Source organism: Suncus etruscus, chromosome 13 (genome assembly GCF_024139225.1).
Source record: "Suncus etruscus isolate mSunEtr1 chromosome 13, mSunEtr1.pri.cur, whole genome shotgun sequence".
In the NCBI taxonomy this organism is placed as follows: Eukaryota; Metazoa; Chordata; class Mammalia; order Eulipotyphla; family Soricidae; genus Suncus; species Suncus etruscus.
In genome coordinates this window covers 3,028,932-3,056,691 of record NC_064860.1, presented here as the reverse complement: position 1 = coordinate 3,056,691, position 27,760 = coordinate 3,028,932, and the positions used below count along the sequence as shown (strand labels likewise).

General features: G+C 51.3%; 1 protein-coding gene across 1 annotated transcript in view; it reads right to left on the bottom strand.

The window, feature by feature from the left end:
- Positions 1–27,760, bottom strand: part of KMT2C (lysine methyltransferase 2C) — a 214,602-nt gene that overhangs the window by 2,416 nt on the left and 184,426 nt on the right. Inside the window, 20 exon segments of the mRNA XM_049785972.1 lie at positions 757–865; positions 981–1,054; positions 1,383–1,499; positions 3,223–3,391; positions 3,563–3,705; positions 5,548–5,684; positions 6,522–7,638; positions 8,369–8,476; positions 8,989–9,128; positions 10,058–10,307; positions 11,694–11,830; positions 11,923–12,086; positions 14,661–14,808; positions 14,920–15,061; positions 15,941–16,105; positions 16,907–17,122; positions 18,441–19,865; positions 22,463–22,695; positions 24,644–24,707; positions 26,460–26,538. Coding sequence (XP_049641929.1) covers positions 757–865; positions 981–1,054; positions 1,383–1,499; positions 3,223–3,391; positions 3,563–3,705; positions 5,548–5,684; positions 6,522–7,638; positions 8,369–8,476; positions 8,989–9,128; positions 10,058–10,307; positions 11,694–11,830; positions 11,923–12,086; positions 14,661–14,808; positions 14,920–15,061; positions 15,941–16,105; positions 16,907–17,122; positions 18,441–19,865; positions 22,463–22,695; positions 24,644–24,707; positions 26,460–26,538 — 5,137 coding nt within the window.

The following is a 27,760-nucleotide window of genomic DNA, read 5'->3' as shown; positions in this document are numbered from 1 at the left end:
CAGCATCAAACGTTTGCCATGCTGAGTTTGAAGCAGCTCAAGGGGTGGCTCCCCGAAACGAAAGGAACCCAAACAATTAAGTGACAAATGAAAAGTGGAGGGAATTGTAGAGGTGGCATGAGGGGCAACAGAGAGAACCACTCATGGTCAACCCCGGACAAACACTGAACGGAAGTGTGGCAATCCCGAGATCCGAGTCTCTGGCCCAGAGGTCAGTGCCAGGTCCTGCCCCGCCAGATGGACATGTGTGTTCCAGAGTATCACAACAGACAAAAGGCCACAACCAGAGGGCCGAAGCGATAGCACAGTGGGTAGGGTGTTTGCCTTGCATGCAGCCGACCAGGTTCAATCCCCAGTATCCCACATGGCCCCCAAACCTGGCAGGAATGCTTTCTGAGCACAGAGCCAGGAGTACTCCTGAGCTCGCTAGGTGTGCCCCTCCCCAAATAACAGGCCACAACCAAATGTGCAGTGACACTGGTAGAAACACCGTTCAGACCAGGACAGGTACAGTTTGGGATTCAGCGCTGGGGAGAGCAAGAATGAATGTACCCAACTGCCTGTGAACAGGGGGCCACCAAGGTCGGAATGTCTGGTCAGAAGTGACTCGGTTGCAGAGGCACCCCTCCACCCCACCGTTTGCAAGCCACCAGCCCCCCACCCCACCCCGGGCGGGAGCTCACACTGCCCTGCCCGGGCCCCTCAGCAGCTTAGTGAGCGCTGGGGCACAAGGAGAAGCCATCCGATGCCACTCACCTCCTCGCCTTTCTGGATCCGCCGGTTGGAGCTGATGATGATCTTGTGGCCTCTTTCAAAAGTTACCACCTCTGCGACACAGTTCGGGGCGCATGAATGGTTGATGTACCTGGAAAGCACCATGGCATATGCTGCAGGGGGTGTGTGTGCATGGAGACCTGCCAGCCACTCCCTGCCTAACACCCAAGGGCGCTGGCACCACTGATCTGGCTGTACCCACTCACCTGGCAGGCCCACCCGTGAGAGTGGCGTCAATCACATGGTCATTATCCATGCGGAACATGTACACACCCCGGTTCTGGAAGAGATGCCAGGGTCACAGGTCAGGGTCAGGTAGCACTGCTGAGGCCCAGGGGAGGGAAGGACCTGCCCCCATGCCTAGCGCCCCCCATCCCCAATGCCCTGATCTCCTTCCTTACTCCCATTCCTGGCGCCATGACCCCAGCCATGGGGCCTTGACATGAATCTCTGCAGCCCTAAACCTCCATCCTGACTCCTTATCCCGAGAGCCCTGATCCCCACCCCCTGGGCCTTGCTTGACCCTCCCCACCCCGGAGTCCCTGACCCCCATATCCCTGAAGCCCAGCACTTGGCCTCTCAGGAACTGTAAGGGACAAGGCACTTGCCTGAGATTCGTAGAGTTTCTCCTTCCGGTTGGCCACCTCGTTGCGGATGATGGTCCCGATGTACTCGATAACCATCGTGTGCTTCTCAATGTCCCGGGCTGCATAGAGGCCCAGGCCCTGCAGGAGGAGAAGTATGGGTGTCTTCGCTGTCTGCAGCCCTGGGATGCACACCCGGTTCCACCCCTATGTCTCCCGGCCTCCATTGCTTCCCCACACACCACTGGCCAGGAGCTCTGACAGGCTGCCCCATCTTGTCTCTTATCTAGCAACCCCACAGACATTCCAATAACTTCTAGAAGGAATCTAATACTTAAAATTACTTATTTAGCTTCTGCTGTGAGGGATGGCTCCTGGCTCTGTGCTGCTGGCAGGGCTTAGGGACCATTGGGGATGTCAGGGATAGAGCCTGGGTTAGCTGGTACAAAGGACATGCCCTAACCACTGGATCATCTCTCCAGTCTCCCAAAGAAGGACCCCAACTTAAAACATTTAAAATGTTTAAATACATGGGTCTGGAGAGATAGTACAGTGGCGTTTGCCTCGCAAGCAGCCGATCTAGGACCAAAGGTGGTTGGTTCGAATCCCTGTGTCCCATAGGGTCCCCCATGCCTGCCAGGAGCTATTTCTGAGCAGAGAGCCAGAAGTAACCCCTGAGCACCGCTGGGTGTGGCCCAAAAACCAAAAATAAATAAATAAATAAATAAATAAATAAATAAATAAATAAATAAATAAATAAATAAATAAATAAATAAAATGTTTAAATACGTAACTACAAATATATGCAAATAGTTAAATAAGCATGATGAATGGAATAGGAAAGGCTGATCACTGAGAGCTAGTATAAACAGGATTCTGTCTGGGCTGTAACTTCTGGAAACCCCGTGAAATGGGAAAAGGGACAATTCCTTGTCCTGATTCTCAAGAAGCTGCATACAAACCTATTCCCTTTGCTATGCCAAGAGCTGTGGGCAGCCTACACACATGCTGGGTATAGAAATGAGCAAAATTCAGCAGGGGTCGTGCCTGTTGTTATGGTTCTTGACCCCACTGAGCACCCTCATTCCGGTTCACATGCTTTTCCGGAGACCCCAGTACATTCCTCATCAATCACCACCAGGAGTCCTGGCAGAGCAGACCTGTGCATAGTCATAAAAAGTGGCTCAATGAGTCAGCTCCTGAGGAAACACAGGGCTCTTGGGTAGAGTTTGGGGTAGACACGGGTCAGGCAAGGACCACAGACATCGTGACACAGGAGTCACTCATGGTGCAACCCAGCCAGTTAAACCATCTTTGTTGAACATGGAAACCAGAAACAAATCAGACACTAGCTAGGAGCTCTCCAGAGCCAATGTGACAGAAACCCCTTCTGCTGGTTTATGCTGAAACAGTCTAGTCAGTAGGGGCTGGGACGGAAGCTTGGATCTGGAGCAGAAAGTACATGGGGAGCCCTGGTGTGGTCTCAGCACTGCCATCAGGCCCCAACTATGAATGCAAACCCAGAGCTGCCGTCACTTGCCAGGAGGCAACAGCAAGGTGCGCAAAGAACCAAAGCTCCATCTAAGCTACTCACGTCTGTGTCTCCCCCAGCGGTGGAGTTCATGGGACACGGGGCGGGGAACACCACCGGGGATTGGACAGACTCACAAGCAGAGCGGGCCTGAGATTATGGGACCATCCCCGGAGAGCCAAAAAGGCCTGGGCCTAAAGCCTGAGTCGTCCCATGTTCTCTGCTGCACTCTGGGCTGAGCCCACAGATGGCTTCATCTCGAAGGTTTTCCGGTCTCCCCACATTCCATGTGCCTGGCACCAAGGGGGCCTCCCAGCCAGCTTAGTGGCCCACCTGGATACGCGAGCGGGCCAGGTACACGTTGGACTTCCACTCTGTCTTCATCTTGCGGTACTGTGAGGACTTGGAGTGCACGAACTGCTTGCTGTAGGGCGCATTCAGCTCGCCAGTGACTGTGCTCTGGAAGGACTTGGAGGCGCTGGTGCTATTCAGGGTGTGAGGCCTGCAGGCGGCCGCGTGCAATGGGAGAGACAAAAACCACAACTGAAGACCTCTCTGAGCAGACCTCTCTGGGCGGCTGGGGCTGAGGGTGCGGGTGGGCAGCAGAGATGAGACAGAGGGGCGCTCAGCCACCAGAAGCCCTGGGCCGACTAGGCGAAGTGAGACAAAATACCTTAACACGAACCTCTTGACATGGGCACTCATTTTGGGCTCCGAGCGGGCACAACCCGTGGGGTTCACAGCGAGGGGGAGCTCCATGAGGGGGTTCCGGCCATAGCGGAAGGTGTAGTTCTCACACGCCTCGACACCTGGCAGCTGGAAAGTGCAGAGCAGATGAGAATCTCCCCACAGGGCAGTGTCGCGACGGGGCCCCGCGGATTCCCCTTGCAGTTAGTGTGTGTGTGTGTGTGTGTGTGTGTGTGTGTGTGTGTGTGTGTGTGTGATTTTGCTTATACAGGACAGGTGATTCCAACGAGACACAGTTTGTGTTCCCCTTGCAGTTACTCTGTTTGTGTGTGTGTGTGATTTTTGCTTATTCACTAAAGGACAGGTGATTCCAATGAGCCACAAGTTCGCGCGTGTGTGTGTGTCCGTGTGTCCGTCCTTGCAGTTACAGTGTGTGTCAGGATATAGAGCTCAGGGCACAACACATACCTGGCATGTATGAGGGGCCTGTGTGTGTATGTGTGTGTGTGTGTGTGTGTGTGTGTGTGTGTGTGTGTGTGTGTGTGTGTGTGTGTGTGTGTGTGTGTGTCTCCTTGCAGTTACAGTGTGTGTCAGGATATAGAGCTCAGGGCACAACACATACCTGGCATGTGTGAGGGACCTGGGTTTCATCCCAGCAAAGCACAACAAAGACCCCCATGTTTCTCATGCCAACTATGTTAACACGGTTCATTCTAACATGATCAGGGGCTCAGAGCTTCCTAGCTCAGCCCTGACACACACACAGGCCGAGGTGAGTTCCCGGAGATGCCCAAACACACCTGGGGTGGCTCTCCACCCCCGAGGACAAGCATCACTGTGTCTCTGGCACTGAGCCCACCAGCCTGGTCGGAGAACCCTGGGAACATTCTAGGAGCAGTGGCAACAGACCAACAGAGCAGCACTAGCCACTGCTCCAATTGGAGAAGACCCCTCAGAGGTCTCTGTGTGGCCCCTTTCTCCTAAGTGTGTGTGTGTGTTGTGTGTGTGATTCTCCTCAGTGTGTGTACCACCTGCCACATGTGTGTACTACATGAATACATCAGCACCTGTCAATGCCCAGTCACATGCTTGCTTCTGGACAGTTTTAATAACCCCCATGTTTACTTCTGACCCCATGTGAGGCTGAATCTTGCATTCACTAACAAAGTGCCTGTGCGGGGTTAGGGCCTGGTCACGCAATAGGCCTGTGCGCACCGGCATAACCTGGTGCAGCCAGAAGTGAAGAAGAGTCAGAAATAATTCCTTCGGGTTGCTTTTTTTGGGGGGGTGGGGGGTGGGATTTGGGGTTTGGGGTTTTGGGTCGTACCCGGCAGCACTAAGTGGTTATTCCTGGCAATGCGCTCAGAAGTCACTCCTGGCAGGCTCGGGGGACCATATGGGATGCTGGCATTCAAACTACCGTCCGTCCTGGGGGTTGCTTTTTATTCCTTTTCTTCCTAATTTTGTTTTGTTCTGGGGCCACATACACCTGGTGGTGCTCAGGGGTTCCTCCTGGCTCTGCATTCAGAAATCACTACTGGCAGGCTCAGGTTTTTGTTTTTTTTGTGTGGTTTTTGGGTCACGCCCGGCAGTGCTCAGGGTTTACTCCTGGCTCCATGCTCAGAAATTGCTCCTCGCAGGCACGGGGGACCATGTGGGATGCCGGGATTCGAACCGATGACTTTCTGCATGAAAGGCAAATGCCTTACCTCCATGCTATCTCTCCGGCTCCTCAGGGGGGTTTATAGGATGCCAGGGATCGAACCTGGGCTTGCCATGTGCAAGGCAAACGCCCTCCTTGCTGTGCTACAGCTCTAGCCCCAAATAGTTCCTATTTTTAAAAGATGCCGCTGGCCGTGAGTCCTCTTCAAGCCTGTGCCCGTCAATACACCTGTCATCACATCACATCACACCAGGCCGGCATGATCCACCCATCCCAAGGCCAGAGCTGCGCCCCTGGCTGGCACTCACTGATTCAGCGATGCGGGCCACAGCAGAGACGGTGAGTCCAAACAGGTCTTCCCCCCTGAGGTAGGCCGGGAAGAGCTGCAGCATGTCCGACTGCTTCCGCACACTTGCCACGGGTTCCAGAATCTTGTCCCAGACTCCTGGAAGGGGAGGGGTCTCGGGGTCAGACCCAGTGGGATTGGGGACCGTCTATGATGCTGGGTCTCCAAACCCACTGCTGTATGCCCTGTGAGTGCTTTACCTCTATGGCATCAGCTGGATCCCCCAAAATGTTTGTTAGCAACTTGTTCTGAGCTAAAGAGGCCTTAAACACGGCATATCCCATAGAAGGGTGAGGCCAAGGTGTGGGGACTATCTGCCTGTACAAGGTTCAGACACTTCCACTCCATCCCCCACCCAACAGGTATGGCTCTGTGACTCCCCAAAACTGCTGGACCCACACAGGCCGCTGAACCAGGAATACACTCCAAACTTCTGAGCAGCCCTATGGGAATTCCACTCCTACCAAGACCAAAACACCAAAAATGGACCACTCAGTCTTCCCAGGTGGAAGTTCACTCAAGCAGGCCTGAAGTACCATAGGTGGTGCCAAGGCTGAGACCGGCCCTGCTTGGCCTCCTTGTACTCTCGCTCCAGGCCTGGAACAGATCCAACCAGCAAGAGCCAAACACATGGTCTTATGCTCTCAGACGGAAATGACAATGGCAGGGCTGGGGCCATGGCACAACAGAAAAAGAGCTGGTCTTGCACATGGTCAACCCAGGTTCTATCCAGGCACCTCCTAGGGTCCCTTGAACTCTGCCAGGACAGACCCCTGAGCATAAAGCCAGGAAGAAGCCCTGAGCAGTGCAGGGTGGCCCCACACAAAACCAATGCAAACATACTGAGCACTGCTTGTGAAACAAGATTTAGGTGGGCATTATTTCTAAGTGAGCCCATGGGAGAGAAAGGGGCACCGGGGAGAGGCAGGGCTGCACCTTTGGGCGAGGAGTCACTCAGCACCAGGTCGTCATGGCCTTGCTCCACCACGCGGATGATAAAGACAGGGCGACCATCCTGGTCCCCAATGGAGCAGAGGTAGCGGCAGCGCCGGTGTGCATGCCGGGTGCTCCAGTACAGGCGGCTGGCCTCGTAGCCCACGGGGAAGAGCGCCTTGGGCGAGTGGAAGGCGGCCATGTGCTGGGGCAGCAGCTGCCCGATGGTGTGGAAGATGAGGCTGCCCACACGGAAAGTATGCTCACGCTCGCCGCGCTGCACGATGCTGGCCACCTGCCGCACCTCGTCGCGCTGCACAAACACGCGCCGGAACACGGCAAAGCAGCTCAGCTCCTGCTCGTGCACGCCCTTGGGCTTGTGCGCTGGGCACAGCATGGTCTTGTCCTTGAAGAACATGCAAGGTGCTTTGAGGGCGCACGTGAAGTGGTAGGTGTTGGCACAGCGGAAGCGGTGGCAGCCACTGGTGGCACCTGTCCTGTGGCAGAAGACGCACTTCATCTGCAGGCCTCGGCGCAGCGCCAGCTCCACGTTGATGAGGGCCCCGGCCTGCGTCTCGTACACCTCAGTGGACCACAGAGCACAGTTGAGGTGCACCCAGAGGTCCAGGTCGAGGTTGAGCAACCTGGCGGGCCCATCGGTAAGTCCGTCGCCCTCCTCGTGGCAAAAGCAGCACTTGCGGTAGTCCCGGGGTGCCGGGTCAGGGCGCAGGGAGGTGCCCAGCTCGGTGAGGACTTCATCAATCTCCTCCTCGGCCGGTGCCTTGTACGCACCCTTCGGGAGGACAATGTGAACGCTCCACTTCTTCCACTTCATGCCCCGCCACTTCTTGCTAAGGGGCCGGCAGTCCTCGAAGCCTGGCAGGGTCCGCAGCCGGGGCTTCAGTTTCACCGTCACCTTCAGCTCATCGGGCTTGGCCTGCACTGCGGCAGCCTCCAGGGCGGGTGGAAATGGGAGAGGTGGCGAGGCCCGGGGTGAAGTGCTGCCCTGGAGCTGGGGCAGGCAGTGCACATCCAAGGCTGAGGTATTGTTGCTGTACTGGTGGAAGGTTCTGGACGGAGCCTCCCGCAGAGGTGACAGTGGGAGCAGGGCGCCACTTTCCTGCACAGAAACCACAGGGAAATAGAGCAGTGAGTCCAAAGAACAAGTTCCCGAAGTGCTCAGGGGATAAGACAGGGCGGGGCAATCCCGGGACTGATTCCCAGGATATAGTCCTGCCAGGATATGTGCCCTAACACGTACGTGTGTGTGTGTGTGTGTGTGTGTGTGTGTGTGTGTGTGTGTGTGTGTGTGTGTGTGTGTGTGTGTGTGTATGCATGTTTGTGTGTGTGTGTGTGTGTGTGTGTGTGTGTGTGTGTGTGTGTATGCATGTTTATGTGCCTGCATGTCCAGGCCAGGAGTACAGAGGGAGTAGAAAGGGAAAGTCTCTAGTGTTTTGTGGTGAAGGACAGGAACAGGAACAAAACCGAGGGGACTCCATGCTCCGATGCTAATGCCCTATTCACCCCAGTCCATCAGTACTGATCAGCTAGACCAATACAGACAGCCATGGCCAACAGAAGCTCTGGACTGTTCTCCAGCTCTCGCCCATTTGACCCCCAGCTCTATTTCCTCCGAGGTGGCTCAGCACTGCCCAGACCAGCAGTCCCGATGAGACAAAATTTTCCTAACTTCCCTTCCTCCGGCAGGACAGAACAGAACCTAAATAAGCCCAAATAAGTCCACGGGCCCCTTTCCATGCACCCGGACCCCACAAGGCAAGGATATGCTCAGACCAAGGCCAGAGGCCTTGCATCTTTCTGGCTAGGGTAAACAGGCCGTCTGCACATACCTTGCTATCTGAGTTTTTTGCTTGTGTGGTTGATGAATACAGTAGAAAGCAGTTATTACTGCAAAACACAATGTCCTTCTCTACCCGGCTGGCACTTTCTCGAGAGTCCTGCAAGGCAGAGTGAAAATGTGTTGGAGAAACCTTTCCGAGGGGGGGTGATCAACAACTGGCTTGTTTGCATGTTTTGGTTTAGTTTTGGCCACACCCAGCAGTGCTCAGGGGTTACTCCTGGTTCTGTGCTCAGAAATCATTGCAGGCAGGCTAAGGGGCCATATGGGCTGCTGGGTAGCAAACCCACTTGTATGAGCTGCCTACAAGGCAAATGCCTTACCTATTGCTATTGCTATTGCTATTGTGCTATTGCTCTGACCCTGTTTTTGTTGTTGTTGTTGTTGTTGTTTGTTTGTTTTTAATTAAGCCAGTGCCTGGGTTTAGAACTTGGTCACTGAGGCACAGAGAGATGCCTACTGAGTCAGATCTCCCTAGAGTTGGTCCAGAGCTTGTACCTGGCTCACAGCTGCAGCTCCCTAGCCCTTTTACCCTTTCTGGAACGAGAGTCCCACTGCGCTGCACAGACACACCCCTAGCACATGAATGGGGAACAGAGGGATGCACAGCACCTTGCTCGCGAAGGCCAGGTCTCGGGGAGATTTGCGCACCCCACTTCCGAGAACGACCACTCTGCAGTGGCAGCACCATTGTGGGCGGGGGGCCGTGCTCTCAGCGACACTGGATTTTGCATCTTGGTAGGCAGAGAGACCTAAAGGCAAATGCTGGTGTTAGCGGTATAACTGCACCAGTGATGTGAGATGTTCTGGGCACAAGAGACCCGGTGCATAAATGCATGACAGCAGCACCCACCTTGCTTACCTGGGTTCTCTCTAACAATTAAAGGCTAATCTGAGAAGCCAGGACTCCCAACATCTACCATACAGGCATACACGAAAGGGGGGGAGGGGGGGCATGAATCTACATGGCTAAGCTGGGAAATGACCCACATGGGGAAAGCACCCCAGGCCACAACTGGTTAGTGTGTATGGGGAGAAAGCACTTTCTGAGAGCCAAGTACTAGGTGGAGAAGAGCGCTTTCCTCATGGGCTGAGGAGCTCAGGAACATGTTAGGAAGAATGAAGAGGCACATAGGCAGGAGACATGTCTTTGGGAAGTCAAAGAAGGTAGGAACAAAGGGCCCAGGCCAGACCAAAACCCCAGGATACAGAACTGAGAAGGGGGCTGACTCAGAGCAAACCCCCAGGAGAATTCCAGGATAACAAAGACTCTTCTGGCTCCCAGGAGAGAAGCAGGGGGAGGAGAGAGAGGAGGAGAGAGAGAGGGCAGGGAAGATGGAATGGGGAGTAGGAGCAGGGTCAAAGGAGTCAGAGCAGAGCAAGGAGGTCAGAAAGCAGAGGAGAAGGGGAAGGAGAGGAAAGTGCAGAAACTATCTTTGGAGGACGCAGAGAAGCCAGATGGGGGGCAAGGGGCAGTGCAGGGGGGGGGGGCAGTGCATCTGAGGCTGGTCCCATGCTCAGACCCTCAACTCAAAGACAGAGCCCCAACTGTGAGTTCATCATTGAGAACAACCGATGAGTAAAACAAATTCAGTCAATAAAAAGACACGCAGGGTTGGAAGCAAATAAGCTTAACATAGGGGCCCAGAGTGAAGGCAGGTTAGAAGGGAAACCAGCTCACCGTTGTTTGTTGGAGGAAATGAGACACTTGGCTGCTTCAGCCGGTAAGGGCTGGCTAATCGGGGAGGGTGTGCAGATCCTGGTGGAGGCCCACGAAGAAATAAATGCTGTCGATACTCCATACCTGGGTTTACTCGCTGGGTACTGACCAAACCCATGGATGGAACATCTGGAGCAGTACTAACCTCATAGCTGGTAGGGATTCGGACATGGAGGAGGTCAGAAAATGCAGCCACAACACTGCTAATGTTCTAGAACGAAAAAGCACAAGTGGAGTTACGAGGCTAGGAGGCGGCAACGAGCCCGGCAGAAATTCACAGTCCCCCAAGCCAGGAGCAATTTTGAGGGCAAAGCCAGGAGTAACCCCTGAGCGTCATAAGGCATGACCCTCCACCCCCCCCCAAAAAAAACAAAACAAAACAAAAACAAAAACAAAACAACAAAAAAAGAAATTCACAATCAATGTTATCACAGGGAACCCAGCGTGCGCAGGCGGGTAGAGCTGAATGTGTCTCTGGAAGGAGCTTCCCAGCCGCATGTCCAGGCCGGGCTTCCAGGGATGCTGTCAGGGGTGAGGGCCGCTTGGGGAAAGAGAGTGAGCCCAGTGCATTCCTGACCCATGACAGCAACAGACCTGGCCAGGCGGTGCCCACAGCTTCGCTGTGGACTCTCAGCTCAGTCCCCCTAAGAATTGCGTGAAATAAAACCTGAGCTGCTGAGTACATGCTCTCACTCAAATCTGTTTGTCTCTTTCCCACTCTGTCTCTCTTTATGCTACAGCGTAGAGACTGAATCTTGGCTTCCGGCAGGCAGAGCCCTGTCCAGCCCTCTGGGCATTTCCCAGGCCTCCAACCCACTCTTGAGCTGTTGATGTTTTTTTCTTTCTCATTACCTCATTATCTTTTTCAGAACCTTCTTGACATAGAGCTACTTTTCTTTGAAAGAATGCACACCTGGTGTCTGCACGCAGGTGGACATAGACACAGGGAGACACACACTCTCCCCACAGGGGAACAGGGGGACGTGTCCTCCCCCAAGCCGCAGCACCCCTCCCCAGATGTGACCTTCGGGCTAACTCTCCACCTTGGAGAATCTCAATATCTATCTTTCTCTCTTCTCCTCTCACTCATTCCCTCCCCTCTGGATTTCTAAATAAAAACCTGTTTTTACAACAATAGTTAATGTTTTGTGGTGTCAGGAATGGACCCCAGATGCTTTCCATGCAGACCACTGTGCCCCAACCCCTCAACAGTCCTGCCAAGAGCATCAAAAGCGTCACGTCAGCTCCAACTTTATTTTTCCCTTTTGGCCTTGCCTTAAAGGAAGCTCCACTGAATACTCATTTACAGTGGAAAATAGTCAGGGCCTAAGTGCCTAGCCTGCCTAGCCAACTCCCATCTCATCTCTGGCACAACCCAGGGTTCCCAGTACCACAGGCAGTGAGCCTCGGGCACAGAGCCTGGATTGTTTCCAGAACTCCAGCACATCCCCGCTGGTATCGTGATGATGGCACTGTGATGAGATGTCCCCACCCACTTGCCACTGAGATGCCAAGGGTCTGGCATCACTCCTTGCTGGCCAGGGCTCCTGCAGCCTCCACTCCCTGCCCCACAGGTGTATGGACACGGTCCCCTTACCTCAGCAGCTGCAGGATGCAGAGTGATTGCTACAGAAATGAGACCCGACCTGGGCCCGTTTGGGGATGCACCGAGTGGCGGCGTGAAAAAGAAGGAGCCGGGCTCAGCTTTGATGTCACTCCTTCTTGGCTCCCAACCTGCCGTGGATGGAAGCAGGAAAGAGGGCTTCTGAGCTGGAGGTCTGGTGTCAAGCTCAGGAGCACCCGAGGCCTGGGCAGGCACAACCTACCTCTGCTGGGAAGCAGGGGGATGATGGGGGATGGCGCCGGCTCCAGGGGCTCCTCTTTGACCAGAGACAAGTCGGGGTAGCGGCTCAGCTGCACGCCCACGACGCTTTCAGGGGAGGAGGAGGGGACGAAGCTGTCAGGACTGTCTCCACCCTGATCCTGAAGCCTGGATGAGAGTTGAGACACAGCGTCAGCCCCACAGATAGGTTGGATGCACACAGGCTAGGCTGGGATGAGGCACAGCCAGGTGTCAGGAGAGGCTGCTCCAAGGAGGGCATGGGACAGGCCTTCATTTTCCACAGAGGTGACAGAAGCCTGAGGTGGCCCAAAGCGGGAACTCGGGTGAGGAGCCAAGCTCTGCTCAGGAACAGAACAAGTGGGTGGTAGGAAGTGGGTGTTAACAGTTTGGGGATGGAGAGCCAGTGTGAGGTGAGATGAAGGGGCCCCGTATACAGCTGGCCAAATTTGAGCCCCAGCCCTGTAAGGTGCTTAAGAAAGAGGCAGGGAGAGCTCCTGAACATATGCACCCACCACCCTCCATCCCAGAAAAGAAGCACGGAGGTAGAGAGCATGCTTGCCTGGCAGATGGAGCGACCTGGGTTCGATCCCCAGTCAAAGCCAGGAGCAAGACCTGAGCGCCATGGGAGGTAGCCCCCAAATCAAAACACCCACCCCCAAGATCAAAGCAGCCTCCTCCAAAAAAAAAAAAAAAAAAAAAAACAGGTGGTTACCAGCTTTCTAAAGGAGAGAGGACAACAGTAATAATGACAATAAATGACAGTAAGGACGCCTTCTAGATCTTACTAGCTGTCTAAACTCAGAAAACCCAGGTCCTGGCCACCTAATGGGGCCCTAAAGATACAAAGGAGCCCCCATACCCCATTAGGAGACTGGCAGGTTATCCATGGGAGAATCCTGCATCTGTGACTGCAGTGAATACCAATAAACCCAATAACTAACACTTTTTCTTTCTTTTTTTCTGGGGGAGGGGGGAGTGTTGATGCCACCCCCTTAGGGATCACTCCTGGTGCTTTTCAAGGAAACATATGTGGTGCTGGGAATCAAACCAGCTGCAGACAACGCAAGTGTCTTGAGCCCTGAATTCTGATGCCACTGAAACATTTGGCATGGAGAGGAATACCAGTGCTTTGATGTCTACTCATGTGCATCTATTGAACTGCATACATCTTAGAGAAATGGGGGGGGGGGGGTAGTTGGGCCACACCTGGCTGTACTCAGGAATTACTCTTGGTTCTGAACTCAGAAATTGCTTCTGGCAAGCTCAGGGACCTTATGAGATGCTGGGAATCGAACTTGGGTCAATCCCTGGTCAGCAGCATGCAAGGCAAATGCCCCACTGCTGTGCTATCGCTCTGACCCCTATAGAAAAATTTTATTTTTGTTCATTTGTTTGTTTTTGGGACACACCCTGTGACGCTCAAAGGTTACTCCTGGCTATGCGCTCAGAAATTGCTCTTGGCTCGGGGAACCAAATGGGATGGCAGAGATCGAACCCAGGTCTGTCCTGGGTCGGCCGTGTGCAATGCAAATGCCCTACCACTGCGCTATCACTCCAGCCCCTCAACAGAGAAATTTTAAAACACAACTTAATTAGTAAGAATGTCGTAGAGGGCCTAAGAGATAGCATAGCAGTAGGGCGTTTGCCTTGATGCAGTTGATTCATCCCATATGAAGTGGTTTCTGAGCGCAGAGCCAGGAGGTTACCACCAGGTGTGACCCCAAAAAATCAAATAAAGAATGTCATAGAAGTTAAAAATGCTTAAGATGATGATTCAAGGGATTTTTATTCCCTTAATATTGTTTCTTAAACTGTTAGGCTCCACCTGGTGGTGTTCAAGTCTTGAGGGAACAATGTTGTGCTGGGGTTCACCAGATCAGTAACTACCCTACCCTCAAAGCAAGGGGTCCAGCCCTCCATCCACTGTGTCATATATAATTCCCAGACACAAAACTACATGTAAATAGAAGAAGAGACACATTTTGGGGCACGAGAAATAGTACAGTGGGAAGGGTGCTTGCCTCACAGGTGGCTAACCCAAGTTCAATCTTTAGCACCCCATACGGTCTCCTGAGCCCCACCAGGACAGTAGAGGGTGGGTTGTGGTGTCCACATTCTTAAAGAGATACCAAGAGTGATCCATGAGTGCAGATCCAGGAATAAACCCTTAATAGTGCTGGGTATGTCCAACCCCAATTCCCCAAAAAAGAGACACACACATTTTTTGGTGGTGATGGTGGCATTACTTCTGGCTCTGTGCTCAAGGGATCACGCCTGGTGAGCTCAGGGATGGCTATGGGATGCCAGGGAATGAACCCAAGCTTACTGTGTGCAAAGCAAGTGCTCTCCCTTTGAAAGATGGAGTAACTACGGGTCCTGGGACTGGGCTCAAAGCTGCAGAGCCATCTCTCTAGCAAGAAGCTGCAAGGGGCCAATCCTTGGCACTGCCACAGAGCATGCAGAATATGTGCACTGAGGAAGGAACACAGCCCTCCTCCATGGGTGGAGGGTTATGGTTGGAGCAATACCGCCAGAACCTACAGAAGCTTCCGTACTCAAGAATGGTATTTGTTGTTGAGCTGATTCCTGGCCATGAGTTCAGGGATCACTTCTGGTACCCCTCAAGAATGTGGCTACCACAGCCTACCCTCTGCTGCCAGCACATGAGGGGAGGAAAGGGACTCACTGGGCGGCATCTGAAGAAAAGGGAGCTGAACACACCTGAGCTCCTCCTGAGCGTTATGAGGCGGCGTAGGCAGTGACGCTGGGACATCCACCGTCTTTGGGCCCTGGGCAATGGCCCTGGCTAACAGGTCTTCATGGGGTCTGAACAGCAGCGGAAAGGGTTTAGGTCCAAGGTTTTTGGTAACTAGGGGAGCAAAAACACAAACACAGAGAGGCATACTGTGAACCCGGGTGGGGCAAGGACTCGACGTGAACCCACCCACGGCTGATGGCAGTAAGGGGGGCACCTGCGTACCTTCGTGGTTCACGAACACTCCAGCTTTTCCAGTAAGCTCTTCAGTAGTTGCAAAACCATTTGCCATCTTCTGACAAGCCATAGGAGGTGGTGTAGGAGGAAGAGAGGCAGGGGGTGTTGGAGGATTACTTAAATTATTCTGCTGCAGGAGATCAAAAAACGTTTAATTATAGGCTACTGAGCAACCATGCCACCACCTTGCTACAACTTAGTTCTGTGAGTGACTAGCACCTGGGAGCAAGGCTCCAGGAGGCACTAAGAGGCCCAGTTAAAACATCACTGTTTGTTTTTTTTTTTTTAATTTTGGTTTCAGGCCATACATGACAGTGCTCAGGGTTTACTCCTGGCTCTGCATACAGGGATCACTCCTGGTGGGTTCAGGGGACCAGATAAGATGCCGAGGATCAAACCAGGGTCAGCTGCGTGCAAGGCAAAAGAGTCACTTCAGAGAGAATTTTTAAGCGCAGTTCACTTCCTAGATGTGAGAACCAACATTCATGGAACTAGTCAAAGTAGCCCACTCTGGATAGAGGCATGTACAGGGGCCAGGAAAGTCCTCCCCACAAAGCAGAGCACCCAGAAAGAATTTTAATAAGATGATAAGCTCTCAAGAAAACTACCGGAATTTTATGTTAGATAAAGTAAGTCTAATGAGATGATCTTTTAAAAAAATAAACATCTTATGAGATAAAATTCTGCTTTATTTTTTCAGCCTTTTGTCTCCATTTTCTGGGCTTAATTCCTAGATACATTTTCATTCTTCCTACTCCTTGGAAGAATTAATAAAAAAAATTGTATGGAAATAAATGTCCTCCATCACAGACCTTTTTAATGGATGTTTCTTTGAGGCATATTGTTTAACTAGACAAAAATCTCAGTATTTCATGTTAGGAAATGTGTCATCCAGTCAAATTTAACCTTTCGCTGAGCTCAAGCTTCCGCAAGTTGGGGGAAGAAACAGGAAAACAAGGTTCCACCCACTGCCCAGGCAGCCAGGGGAGCAAGGGAGGCAGGAACGTACCTTGTAGATGAGCTGGGAGTAGTAGTCGGATGCGCCTTCCAGGGCAGCGCTGCCAAAGGCGCCCAGGAGCCGATTCCCACTACTGAATCGGCCACTGCCGTAGGGAAGAAAGTGCGCAAAGTTGACTCCAATGACTGGCTCCAGGAGAGGGAGCAGAGAGAGCTGCTATTGAAAGGCACATTTCAGAGTTGCGTCCGGGACACGCAAAACAGCGTTTCTACACTCTCCTCGGTACCCAGCGCACCGTGCCGGAGAAAAAGGGAGATTTAAAAACTCGAGAAACAGGCAAACACCCAGAGTTTTGCTCCCACTCTTTTAGCTTTGTTCCCATTTGTATGTGACCCTCTAGCGATAGCACAGCAGAGAGGGCGTTTGCCTTGCACGCAGCCAGCCCGGGTTCGATCCCCAACATCCCATATGGTCCCTGAGCCTGCCTGGAGGAATTTCTGAGCACAGAATTTCTGAGCACAGAGCCAGGAGTGCCACCAGGTGTGGCCCAAAAAACCAAAAAGAAAAAAATCCTGATAAGGCATACATATGCCTGGATCCACTGCCTAGATCAACAGGCGCCAGCCCCTAAGAAATAGTGATCTGACTATCAGTTGACGGGCCCTCTCATCTTCCCAGCTCCACGCAATGAGTATCCCATACCGCCGGACAGTACAGAGGGTTATGGATGGAGAGGCTGGAGTCCTGCACGCTTCAAGCATCCGGCAAGGACACAGCCCACCCCGCACAGGCAAGCCAGGACACTTGGAGGAAAGGCAGTCCCAGAGCAGTGAAGCTGACCAAGGCATCCTGGGCACGGACTGGACTGACCAGCCGTGGTTGCCACCTTTTAGTCGCCTACATCCTGCATTCTCAGGTACCTTGCAAAGAGGCCCCCTGGGTTGACTTCTATCCTGGTCTCCCAAACAAGGCTGGGCTGGGAGGCACAGCAGATTTCTTTCTGGGCCCACCACTCACCTGTTTCAGGTGGGAGAATCCGCCCATGCCCGCGTACATGGCCTGCTTCTCCTCCTCCTCCTTTTTTCTTCTTTTGGAGCGGGGCGCTGCCTTCTCCCCAGTCTTCTGAGTCCGTTTGCTTCGCTGTTTCTTAATTTCGCTTCCACAACCATCGGCTCTTGGCAACTGGCTGTTGCCACATGCAAAACTGCCTTGCATGGGAGCCCCCAAAGCCGGCTGGCAGGGTTGAAAGGGTTGAGTGTGAGCAGTCATTCTTGGTGTTCAGGTCCCACCAGCCCTCCCCAGCCTATAGACTAGTCCTCCTGATGGGGCAGTGGGGTAGGGGTAGGAGATGGGAGAGATGTGTAAGAAGTTCTGTGCCCACCACAGCTGTCCAGTGTGGAGATGAGTGTGCTACAGACTCATCTGCATCCAAAAAGCAGGACCAGGGGCCTTCCCTGAAGAGGAAGCTAGTCAGGGCCCACTGGCGGCCCTCAGGCTGGTCTGAACGCTTTGAGAACTGGTGCCCACTAATAGGGGGAAATGGGGAGCCTGGAGCGATAGCACAGTGTGCATAGAAGTTCAACCCCCGGCATTCTAATGAATCCCTCAAGCACCTCTAAGAACAAGCCAAAATTAGGCCCCAAATAAGAGGGGTAAAAGGGCCGGACTAGGTGTGGGACTAGAGCAAGTGCATACACTGTGGGGGTGACCTGGGTTTGGTCCCTGACATTGTCCCCCCAAATAAGAAAGGCCAGAGAGAGAAGACAGAGAGCCTTGCTTCCTAAGTGGCCGACTCTAAGCCCAAGAGTGCAGGCGGGAAGGAGAAAGAGGCTGGACCCTTGGTATACGAGCAACTAATGTGTCTGAGAAAGTGAGTACTGGGGCGCCCAGCAACCTGCAGACTGACGTGATCAACGCTTAGGATCCACTGCATGGCCAGAGAGAGAATCAGTCATCGGGGATGGAGAGATAACACAGCAGGGAGGGCATGTGCTTTGCACGTGGTCAACCTGGGTTCAATCCTCGGCATCCTACAGGGGTTCCTGAAGCCTGCCAGGAATCATTTCTGAGCAGAGCCAGGAGTAAGCCCTGGGTACCACCAAATGTGGCCAAGGAACAAAAACAAAAATCAGCCAGTACTTTCAAAACAAAGAGGCCCACGAAACCTGAAACCATAAGAGCAGCCAACTAGGGCAAACTGCTCATAGCACTAAGTTCTGGAGACAGAGAAAAAGACAGCTGCAGGGCATTGGCTTTACATATGCCTGACCCAGGTTTGATCCCTGACACCCACAGTGCCCAATCATTGGTCCCTAACCAGCACCAGGTGTGGCCCCCAAACAAACAAAAACCAAGAGAAGTGGGCTCAGGACACTCGAGTGTGGAGCAACACCTTGGTGTACCCAGTACCACTAAGCACAGAAGTAGTACTTGAGGACCAGGACCACGGCATGACGTGGACAGTAACGCCAGTGCTATCAGGAAGACAAAATGTGCAGGACGGGAGTAAGCAAACACACAGACAGAACCGGCTCTTCGGTGAGCTGCTTACCAAGCCTGGGCCCAGGGTGTCCGGGTAGCCGTCCCGGGGCCTCCTGCCCAAGAGGGAAGCTGCTTTCTTGTTCTTCAGCAGGTGTTTCAGGAGCTCGTTGCTGGACTCAGCCTTGATGACTGGGGCAGGGCTCTGTCCTGAGGAGCCCGGAGAGGCTGCAGCCCCTTCCCCAGGCTCAGGTCCCAAGCCAGGTGCTTCCATTTGGGATCCACAATGTCCGGGGCTCCGATCACACTCGTCACCCTCCGTTTTGACCCCATCGTCCACCGCCGCTGCCGCGACAGGCATGTCCCCAGCTGGGGGTGTTTCCTTGGGATCGGTGTATGACAGCTGGCTGGGGTCCTGAGCAGGAACCGGTTTGCTGTCAGACTCAGTTTCTCCGGCCTCACTGTCTTTCTGAGGTGGCAGCTCACCAGGAGTGGAAGTAGGTTCTGAGGGGCCCGGCGTGGGAGGAGCCGTGCTGTCTGAGTGCGGTGTGGAGGGAGCCCCAGTAGGCTCCGCATCTTCCTCTTTCCGCTTCTTCCGGACCCTCTTCTTCTTGTTCTTCTCCTCTGGGAGGATGTCCGAGTACAGTTGGTTGAGGGGCTGCGCTGAGCCGGATTGGCTCAGGCCAGGGCTGGCTCCTGGGTCCTGACCACAGGGGCCACTGATAGCCACCGGCGGGGCGGGAAATGGGGGCCTTGCCACTGAGAGAACTCCATGGCCCTGCTTCCCGGGATGGAAGTTGGGGCTCCCAGCAGAAATGGATGGGGGGCCTCCAGGCCTGCGCTCACTGGCCGGCAGGAAGGTCTGGGCTGGGGGCGAGTTCATGGGCCTCGGGAGAGTCTGAGGTGGCAGCGGCGGGTGCTGGGGCGATGGCGGCAGGGCCCGAGGATGCTGTACAAAGTCGCAGGGCAGGGCCGGGCCACTGAAGGGGCCCAGCTCAGTGCCCAGCAAGCCGTGTGGGCCCACCTCCAGCCGCTGCTGCAGTGCTCGCTGCCGGTCCACCTCCTGCATCAGCTGCACCCGCTGGCGCTCCTGCTGCTCCCGCAACCGTTCTTTGCGCTCCCGCTCCTGGAAGCCCTCGCTGAAGGGGTTGTTGTCGTCGAATTCTACCCGCGGCGGTGGCCCACTGTTCTGGGGGGCTCCGGGGGTTGGTGCACAGGCTTTCATGGGCAGCCGGGGTGGGGTGAGGGGCAGGTGCGCTGGGGTAGGCGCTGGCTGCCAGCCAGGCAATGAAGGCATCCTGGCGGGGCTGCTGTGACCTGAGATGCTGGCTGCTGGGTGCTGCTGAGGCGGGCCCAGAGGGAAGCTGGGCTGGCTCAGGGCGGGTTGTGGCTGGACCCCAGGTATGCCTGTGGGGGGCACCAGGGCACAGTGCTGCTGCTGCTGTTTCAGGCGATAGTCTTCGATCAGCTCCGCATGCTCTTTCTGCTGCTTGCGAATCTGGGAGAAAAACACCACACAGACTCAGTAGCTCTCTAATGCTTGGGTGATGAATGGGCCATCAGGCTCATCACAGAACCTGACCCAGAACATGTTCTCTGAAAAAGAGAAAGGGCTTGGGACCGGAACAATAGCACAGCGGTAAGGCATTTGCCTTGCATGTGGCCAACACAGTTCGGACCCCAGTTCGAATCCAGGCCTCCCATATGGTCCCCTGAGTCTGACAGGAGTAACTCCAGAGTGCCCCAGCTGTGACCAAAAAAATGGGGGGGGGGGAGGGGGAGACAAAGGACCTTTCTAGTACCATCGAGAAGTTTGCTGTACACACAGGACACCAAAGGCAAATCTGAAACGTTTTCTCTGAAAGCCTGGTGAGAAAATTCTCACTGTCCAACTAAGTTCCATTCAGGAAGATAAAGCAATCAACAGAGGTCACAGAGAAATCATATCTTTGTGCTAGAATAACTGAGACTTAACTGGAACAGTTGTTGTGGGACTGAGGGGCTGCATGGTCGGTCAGATCCCCCAAGGGATCTCTTACGCTCAAAGGGGTGCAAGAATTAACTGAAAAGTGCCAAAGCGTAGTAAATTACTAGACCACAGACTGTCCCTTCCACCTTGGCTAAAATCAAATAACTGAAAAAATATATATACCCAACATGCCTGATGGTACCTACCACCCAACATGATGAAAGAGTGACTGTACTGTCAGTATGTTTGTACAGACGTGTGTGACTGTCCTATGTCTGTCAAAAAGGGTATGATTGTCCATCAGTGTCTATACAGACCTGACTGTCCCCTTAGGGTCTGTACAGACGTGTCTAGCTGTCCCATCAGAGTGTGTGTGTGTGTGTGTGTGTGTGTGTGTGTGTGTGTGTACAGACATGTCTGGATGTCCCATCAGTGAGTGTGTGTGAGATCAGTGTGTGTGTGTGTGTGTGTACAGACATGTCTGGATGTCCCATCAGTGAGTGTGTGTGTGTGTGTGTGTGTACAGACATGTCTGGATGTCCCATCAGTGAGTGTGTGTGAGATCAGTGTGTGTGTGTGTGTGTGTGTGTGTGTGTGTACAGACATGTCTGGATGTCCCATCAGTGAGTGTGTGTGTGTGTGTGTGTGTGTGTGTGTGTACAGACATGTCTGGATGTCCCATCAGTGAGTGTGTGTGAGATCAGTGTGTGTGTGTGTGTGTGTGTGTGTGTGTGTGTGTGTGTGTGTGTGTACAGACATGTCTGGATGTCCCATCAGTGAGTGTGTGTGAGATCAGTGTGTGTGTGTGTGTGTGTGTGTGTGTGTGTACAGACATGTCTGGATGTCCCATCAGTGAGTGTGTGTGAGATCAGTGTATGTACAATATTTAAGATACAAATATTGAGAAGAATGGGGCTGGAGTAATAGTACAGTGGGGAGGACATTTGCCTTGTATATGGCCAACCCAGGTTCGATCCCCAGCATCCCATCTGGTCCCTGATCCCTCCAGGAGTGATTCGTGAGTGCAGAGCCAGGAGTTAACTCCTGAGCTTCACTAAGTGTAGCCCCCAGACAAAAACAAAAAACGAGAACAACAATCATGACAAAGACTGTGTTTGTGGATGCATGCTTTAATAGGCTGAGCGCATGCACTGCCTATGGGAGGCCCAGGATTGGGCCCCAGGATCTGCAGGGAGCCCAAGTAGTACTTGAGCTGGGAGCTCAAGTAGTACTTGGTATGGCCCAAGAAGAGAGAAGGGGGAGGAGAGGAGAGGAATGGAGAGAGAGGGAAAAAATGGAATGGAAAGGGGAAAAGAAAAGGGGGAAACAGGAGAGCAGTGGCAGGAGGGAGAGAGAACAATGATGAGGTGGGAGAAGGGAGAGCAGAGGTGAGGGAAGGTGAGGCAGGAGAAGGCTGAGCAGGGGCAAGACAATGAAGGAGAAGGCCAAGCAGGGGTGAGGTGATGTGGGAGAAGGGAGCACAGGCAGAATACAGTAGGAGCAAGGAGGAGCTAACACTATGCCTGAAACCATGTGAAGCAGAAGGCCTGAGGAAGCAGTGATTATGTCAGGATCTAGGCCAGTGATGGCTAACCTTTTTTTTTTTGGTTTTTGGGTCACACCTGGCAGTGCTCAGGGGTTACTCCTGGCTCTATGCTCAGAAATCGCTCTTGGCAGGCTCAGGGGACCGTATGGGATGCCGGGATTCGAACCAATGACCTTCTGCATGAAAGGCAAACGCTTTACCTCCATGCTATCTCTCTAGCCCCGATGGCTAACCTTTTTGAGCCCGAGTGCCCAAACTGCCACACAAGGCCCGGTCCTCCCAATGGCCAGTCCAGCCCTGTTGCCAGGTGAGCTGCAAAGCAGACAGCGGCACACTCTCCTCCCGCCAAGCCACATATCTTAATTGTGGACCCCTTCCCTCGTGCCAGCTGCAAGGCCTTCGTGTACCACCACTGGCATGCGTGCCATAGGTTCGCCATCGAGGATCTAGGCTCTTCCAGGATCTTTCTCAGCCCACAGAATCTGGGGAGGACTCCCCCACCACAGGAATAGTGTCCCAGGTGGCAGGTGGAGGCTGGGTGGGGTGCTGCTCGGAGGTCCCGATGTCCACGCGCCCTCACCTGTTCCAGCTGCTTCTGCACCATGCTCTGCTGCTCTGTGACGTGCTTCAGCTGCTCGGCATCCTCCTCGGGGAACTCGCGCCCCGCCTTCTTGGCAGTGCGCTGCTTGGCTGAAAGGGCCTTCTTGGACTTCCTGTGCGCCCCGATCTGCTCCTCCAGGTACTTCTGCTGCATTTGTAGCAGCTGCTGAGTTTCTTGTAGCCATTCTTCGTACTGCTTGCGTTGTGTATCATCTGAGTAGAAAAGTTAGACAACCAGTTCCTGATTGAATTTCCCAGAGTCCCATAGGACTCACCAAAAAAGTCACAGAAAATCCATTTTGTATGGAAACGCAGTTTCACCATCGATATTTTGGAAACTTAACACTCGGTATAAGACCATCTGTATCTATAAGCTTGAAATTTCAGAAAGATACTTAAGAAAGCCAAAGAATGCATGATTCTTAGGACGGGGTAAATCTGTTTAAATTCAACCTTTTGAAATCAGAAGATTTTGGTCAAACGAAATTGCTTTTCTTTAACAAATGGTCAAATTCTCTAGCCCAAAAGCCCAACTATATATCATGGGTTTGGGTGCCACACCCGGTAGTGTGCAGGGATTACTCCTGGCTCAGCACTCAGAAATCGCTCCTGGCAGGCTCGGGGAACCATATGGTATGCCGAGAATCGAACCCAGGTCTGTCTTGGGTTGGCCACTTGCAAGGCAAATGCCCTACCGCTTTGCTTTCTCTCTGGCCCCATGACATGTCAATTTTAATTTGTTCAACTTTTATCAATTTTGAAAACAAAACAAAGGACCTTTTTCAGGTCCATTGCATGGATGGATTGCCATGGGGAACCATGATAATCTCCCTAAGTTTATTTTCCCTATTTCTTAATAGTGAACAATTGTACCTTAAATTGAGAAGAATAACCTAGGATGTCTGGGAAAGTCACAATTTGAAGCCTATGTTTTATAAAATAAATTTTTAGATTAAAAACATAGTCTTTAAATCATTGAAACTTAGTAAAGGTAGGAATTAACTAATGAAGTAAAGCCTTTTCTATTTTTATGACTGCCAGTAAATTAATTATCAAGTAATTAATCAAGTAATTATCTCCCTTTGTCTTAGACCAATAGTCTACGATCCCTCCCAATTATCCCACCCCCTCAAAAAACTTCATTTTTGGTACTGAACATCTGAATGTATCTTTTGACTCATTCTAAGACAAATACAATTTCAAGAATGTCATTAGCTGAAAAATTACATCATTGAAAACAGAATAGCGTCATACAATAAGAATCCAACCAAAGTCAATGGGCACAGTTAAGCCAGAAAAAGCCAGTTGGTCATGGTAGTTTTACTTGTTCGAATGCAAATATGTGTTCAAATTGGAATAGTGATTTGTACAGGGGCAATTTCAAAAGGGCAGACTCTGGGTTTGTTCCTAAACCCAGGTGTTCCGCCACACGCACAAATGGGGAGTCTAGGCTAGTCAATTTGAAGGGCATTTTCCAAGAACAGGCTTTTTCACAAGATTTCAGAAGATCTGCTTCTGGTCGAATGAGACCTACCGCAAGGAAAGTCTTTCTGGTTTCTGGAACCAGGAGAGCAGAGGTGAGCAAAATGAAAAATAATGGTGAAAAAAAGTTAGCTCAACAGTCTGGAGATTTCAGAAAGGTTCAGTTTGGGGAGAACTTTAAATACTACTCTGAACCACCTTGGGGACCCCTGGCAGCAACTAGCAAGGACTTAGTGACGCCCTGAAAGGTGGCCTTCACACCAGCCGCTAGCCTGACTTACTGCTACGTCTCTTCCCTTCGCTTGGCCACTCAGAGCCCGTCATCCTGAGGCAGAAAGTCATCACAGCAAGAAGTGGTCTAATTCCACAGGATTGCCAAGTGCCCAATCAGTATTTAAAATAGCAACAGATTGAAGAGAATGGGGAAGATGTTTTTGCTCTACTGAAATATTTCTTTCTAACTCTAGTTCTTCATGCAGAGAAGAATTAAAAACAAAAACAAAAGAAAATACATGCCTTGAAGAAAATATGCCTAATAGGGCAGTGATGATCAAAGATGAGGGCACCTTAGCCTTAAAGTAACACACAACTAAACTAACTCCAAGTTTTTAGAAGAACACAAATATAGTGCAAACAAGCAATTCCCAGAGAACACGTAACTTATTAGATTTATACTTACTGACAAAGCCTGGACCAAAATTTGGAGGATTAGGCCTAGAAATCTGATGTGTTATACTGCCATCCTAAAATAAGTAAAATTTACAAATAGGTTTATTCCACATTTCATTTAAAGGGGAAATTTTTTTTAAAGAAAGAAAAAGAAATGGAGGGAGAAAATCCTTTTAATTATCCAAGACACCTAACACCTATAAAAGCTTTATTTTTCTCCAAGTAGAAGTTAGTGATATCAACCTAATTTCTTTAGTTTTAAAACTCTGGATTATTATATTTTCTAGATCTCAGTAAAAAAAGAATGCTTGAGGCTAGGGACTATTCATCAGAAATATAATAGTAGGGAAAAGTCAATATATTGTTAGTTTGTAGCTAGAAACCCCAGATTAAAATCTCCCTTTAGAATGGACTCAAACTGGTTTTTTTCTGCAGCTAAAACTTTATATCCTGATTCCGGATTTCCTAATTTCCAATCTACCAACAGTGACTTTATACAAGAACCAGATACTGAAACCATAATGCGCGGTATAAAAAACTATCAATTTGCTTTCTCCTTGAATCTTGAGTTTCCAGGGCAACTGAGAATGTGACGGATGAAATCCCATCACAGCACGTTTCCTCTTCCCTTCGGGTCCTCAGGGACATACAGGACATGGGAACTGTGTTGGGACTGGCTGCTGCTGGCAGGTCTAACATAGGGCTGACCAGAAAACAAGCTCAAGAGTTTGCCCAGTAAATTTCGACTGGAACTGAGATCTTTTTTACCTTTACAACTCAGCTCTGAAATCTAAGATTTGCCCTCTGGTAGATGGTACTTCTTTCTTCTTTGGTAATGAAATACAATCAACAGCATAATAATGTTTGTGCTTTCTGGCTTATTCTGGCCTCCGGTGCCATGGTGCCACTCCTTACATACGGTGGACCCAGTACTGCAGACTTGCAGTGTGGGGGTTGGATGTGGGGCCCAAAGCGTGACAGACCTGCATCTCTCTGGCAGTTTAATAGACTTGAAGCAGAACTCCTTGAGTCAAAAAAGTAATTCCCAGAGGTGGGAGAGACAGTATTGTACTTAGGAATCGCCTGGGTTTGAGCCAAACCACCACCAGCAATGATCCCTGAGCACCACCAGGTGTGGCCCCAAAACAAAACAAACAAAAACAAATAATAAAAAAAAAAAAGAAATTCTCAAAAGTCATATAGTAGGTTGTTCACTTTTTTTTTTCTGTGCCACACCCAGCAGCTGTTCTTAGTTGCTACTCCCCTACAGAAATGGGGTCACTGGGACCTAAGGGCCCTTGGAAACTGGCGATCGCTATCTGCTTGTTTTCCTAGGCAGGCACTCAAAAATGAATCATGGAAGAAAACACTGTTGGAAATAAGTAGCTGTACTTTTCTGAACACTGTTCAATACTACTGTGTTATTATAAATTACGTTAATTAAACCCAACAGTCCAAGAAAGAGCAAAGAACGATTATATTTAAATAAAATGATGACAACCATTTCTTACTACATAGAGTAATTTTACATTTTAGAAAGAATGAAGTAACTCTAAAACACAGAATATAAAAATGTCTTTCTGGAGTTAAAAGGTAAATAAAAGTAAAGCTTAAAAAAAACTTAAAAATTTATTTCCCCTTCTTTAAGTATCTAAGTATTGCTCTATCTGTCCTCCTTTCAGAATTTCTGTTCTTGCTTTGGTCTTTCTGTCAGCAGATCCCAATATGTAATATGTATTCTGGAAGTGTTCTAGAACTTCTAGAACTTTCTAGAAGTGGCTTCCCTAAAGAACAGTGGTGCCAAGGGCCTGTGACAGCAACAATACCTGAGCGATGGCTTGAGGCAGGAGGGTCTGGCTGTCACTGTTCTGGGCTCCAGGCACGGGAGGGCCCATGAAGGGGAACCTGTGAAGGAAGCATCACTGGTCATACCATCCATCGAGGAAACAGCACAGCCGAGTCCCTCTTATTAGAAAGGCACCCACTTCACGCAGCTGGAGTGAGCCCCACAGGAGATGGCAGGGCTCACAAACTGGTGCCTTCTCCTGCCCCTGTGCACATATCCTGGTGGCCTCAACTGAACCTAGATGTGCATAAGTGTGCAATAGCTCCCAAAACTCAGCAAAGTACTGATTGATGATGGTGGGTCATGAGCAAGGCTTAAACATGGTCCAGAAGTTTTTTTACTGTCTGACAAAGGATATAACACTAATCCTAGTAATTAGAAATCCCCCAATTCTAAGGTTTTTGTTTTGTTTTTGATCCAGATCCAGTGGCACTCAGAGGTTACTTCTGGCTCTACACTCAGAAACTGCTCCTGGCAGGCTCGGGGGACCATATGGGATGCCAGGGATAGCATCTGATTGGCCATGTGCAAGGCAAATGCCCTACCCACTGTGCTATTTCTCTGGTCCCCAATTTTAATACATTCCTCTCAGAACTCTATTTCCCCCCTCATTACAGTTTAGTTGGAGGGATATTTTATTTTAAAATTGAATACACAATTGGCACAATCAGAACCTTTAGAAAACTCCAACCTTCTCTCTGCACTGTATTTCTGACTGAGAGTTTTATCAGCTTAAATGATCTTTTTGTTTGTTTGTTTTGGGGGGCCCACACTCGGTAACGCTCAACGGTTACTCCTGACTATGCACTAAGAAATTGTTCCTGGCTTGGGGGACCATATAGGGCGCCAGGGGGATCGAACTGCGGTCCATCCTAGGTTAGTATGTACAAGGCAAACGCCCTACAGTTTGCGCCACTGCTCTAGCCCCAGTTTAAATGATCTTTACTCAACTTCTCTGCTTATTCTCTCATCTTCATGACTCTCTAGATGAAAATTTTTTTTCTGTCCCAAGGAGCTTTCGGTCAGCATGACCCACTCCAAAAGTCACTAATATCGAGAAATGCTGAGAATTTCCTGATTCATTCATCAGTCCTGCCAGGCTTTCAAATACCTGTGATATTTCCTCAGACCTTCCCTCAAAGTCACGAAAGTTAAGTACCCACTTTACTAAAGTAACTTACATGAGACAGTTCTATTCTGGCCACCCACTTAATCATTCATTGATCACCCCAGGATGGTGGGGGGGGGGGTTCTGAACAGCCACACTCATCTCGAGGACCA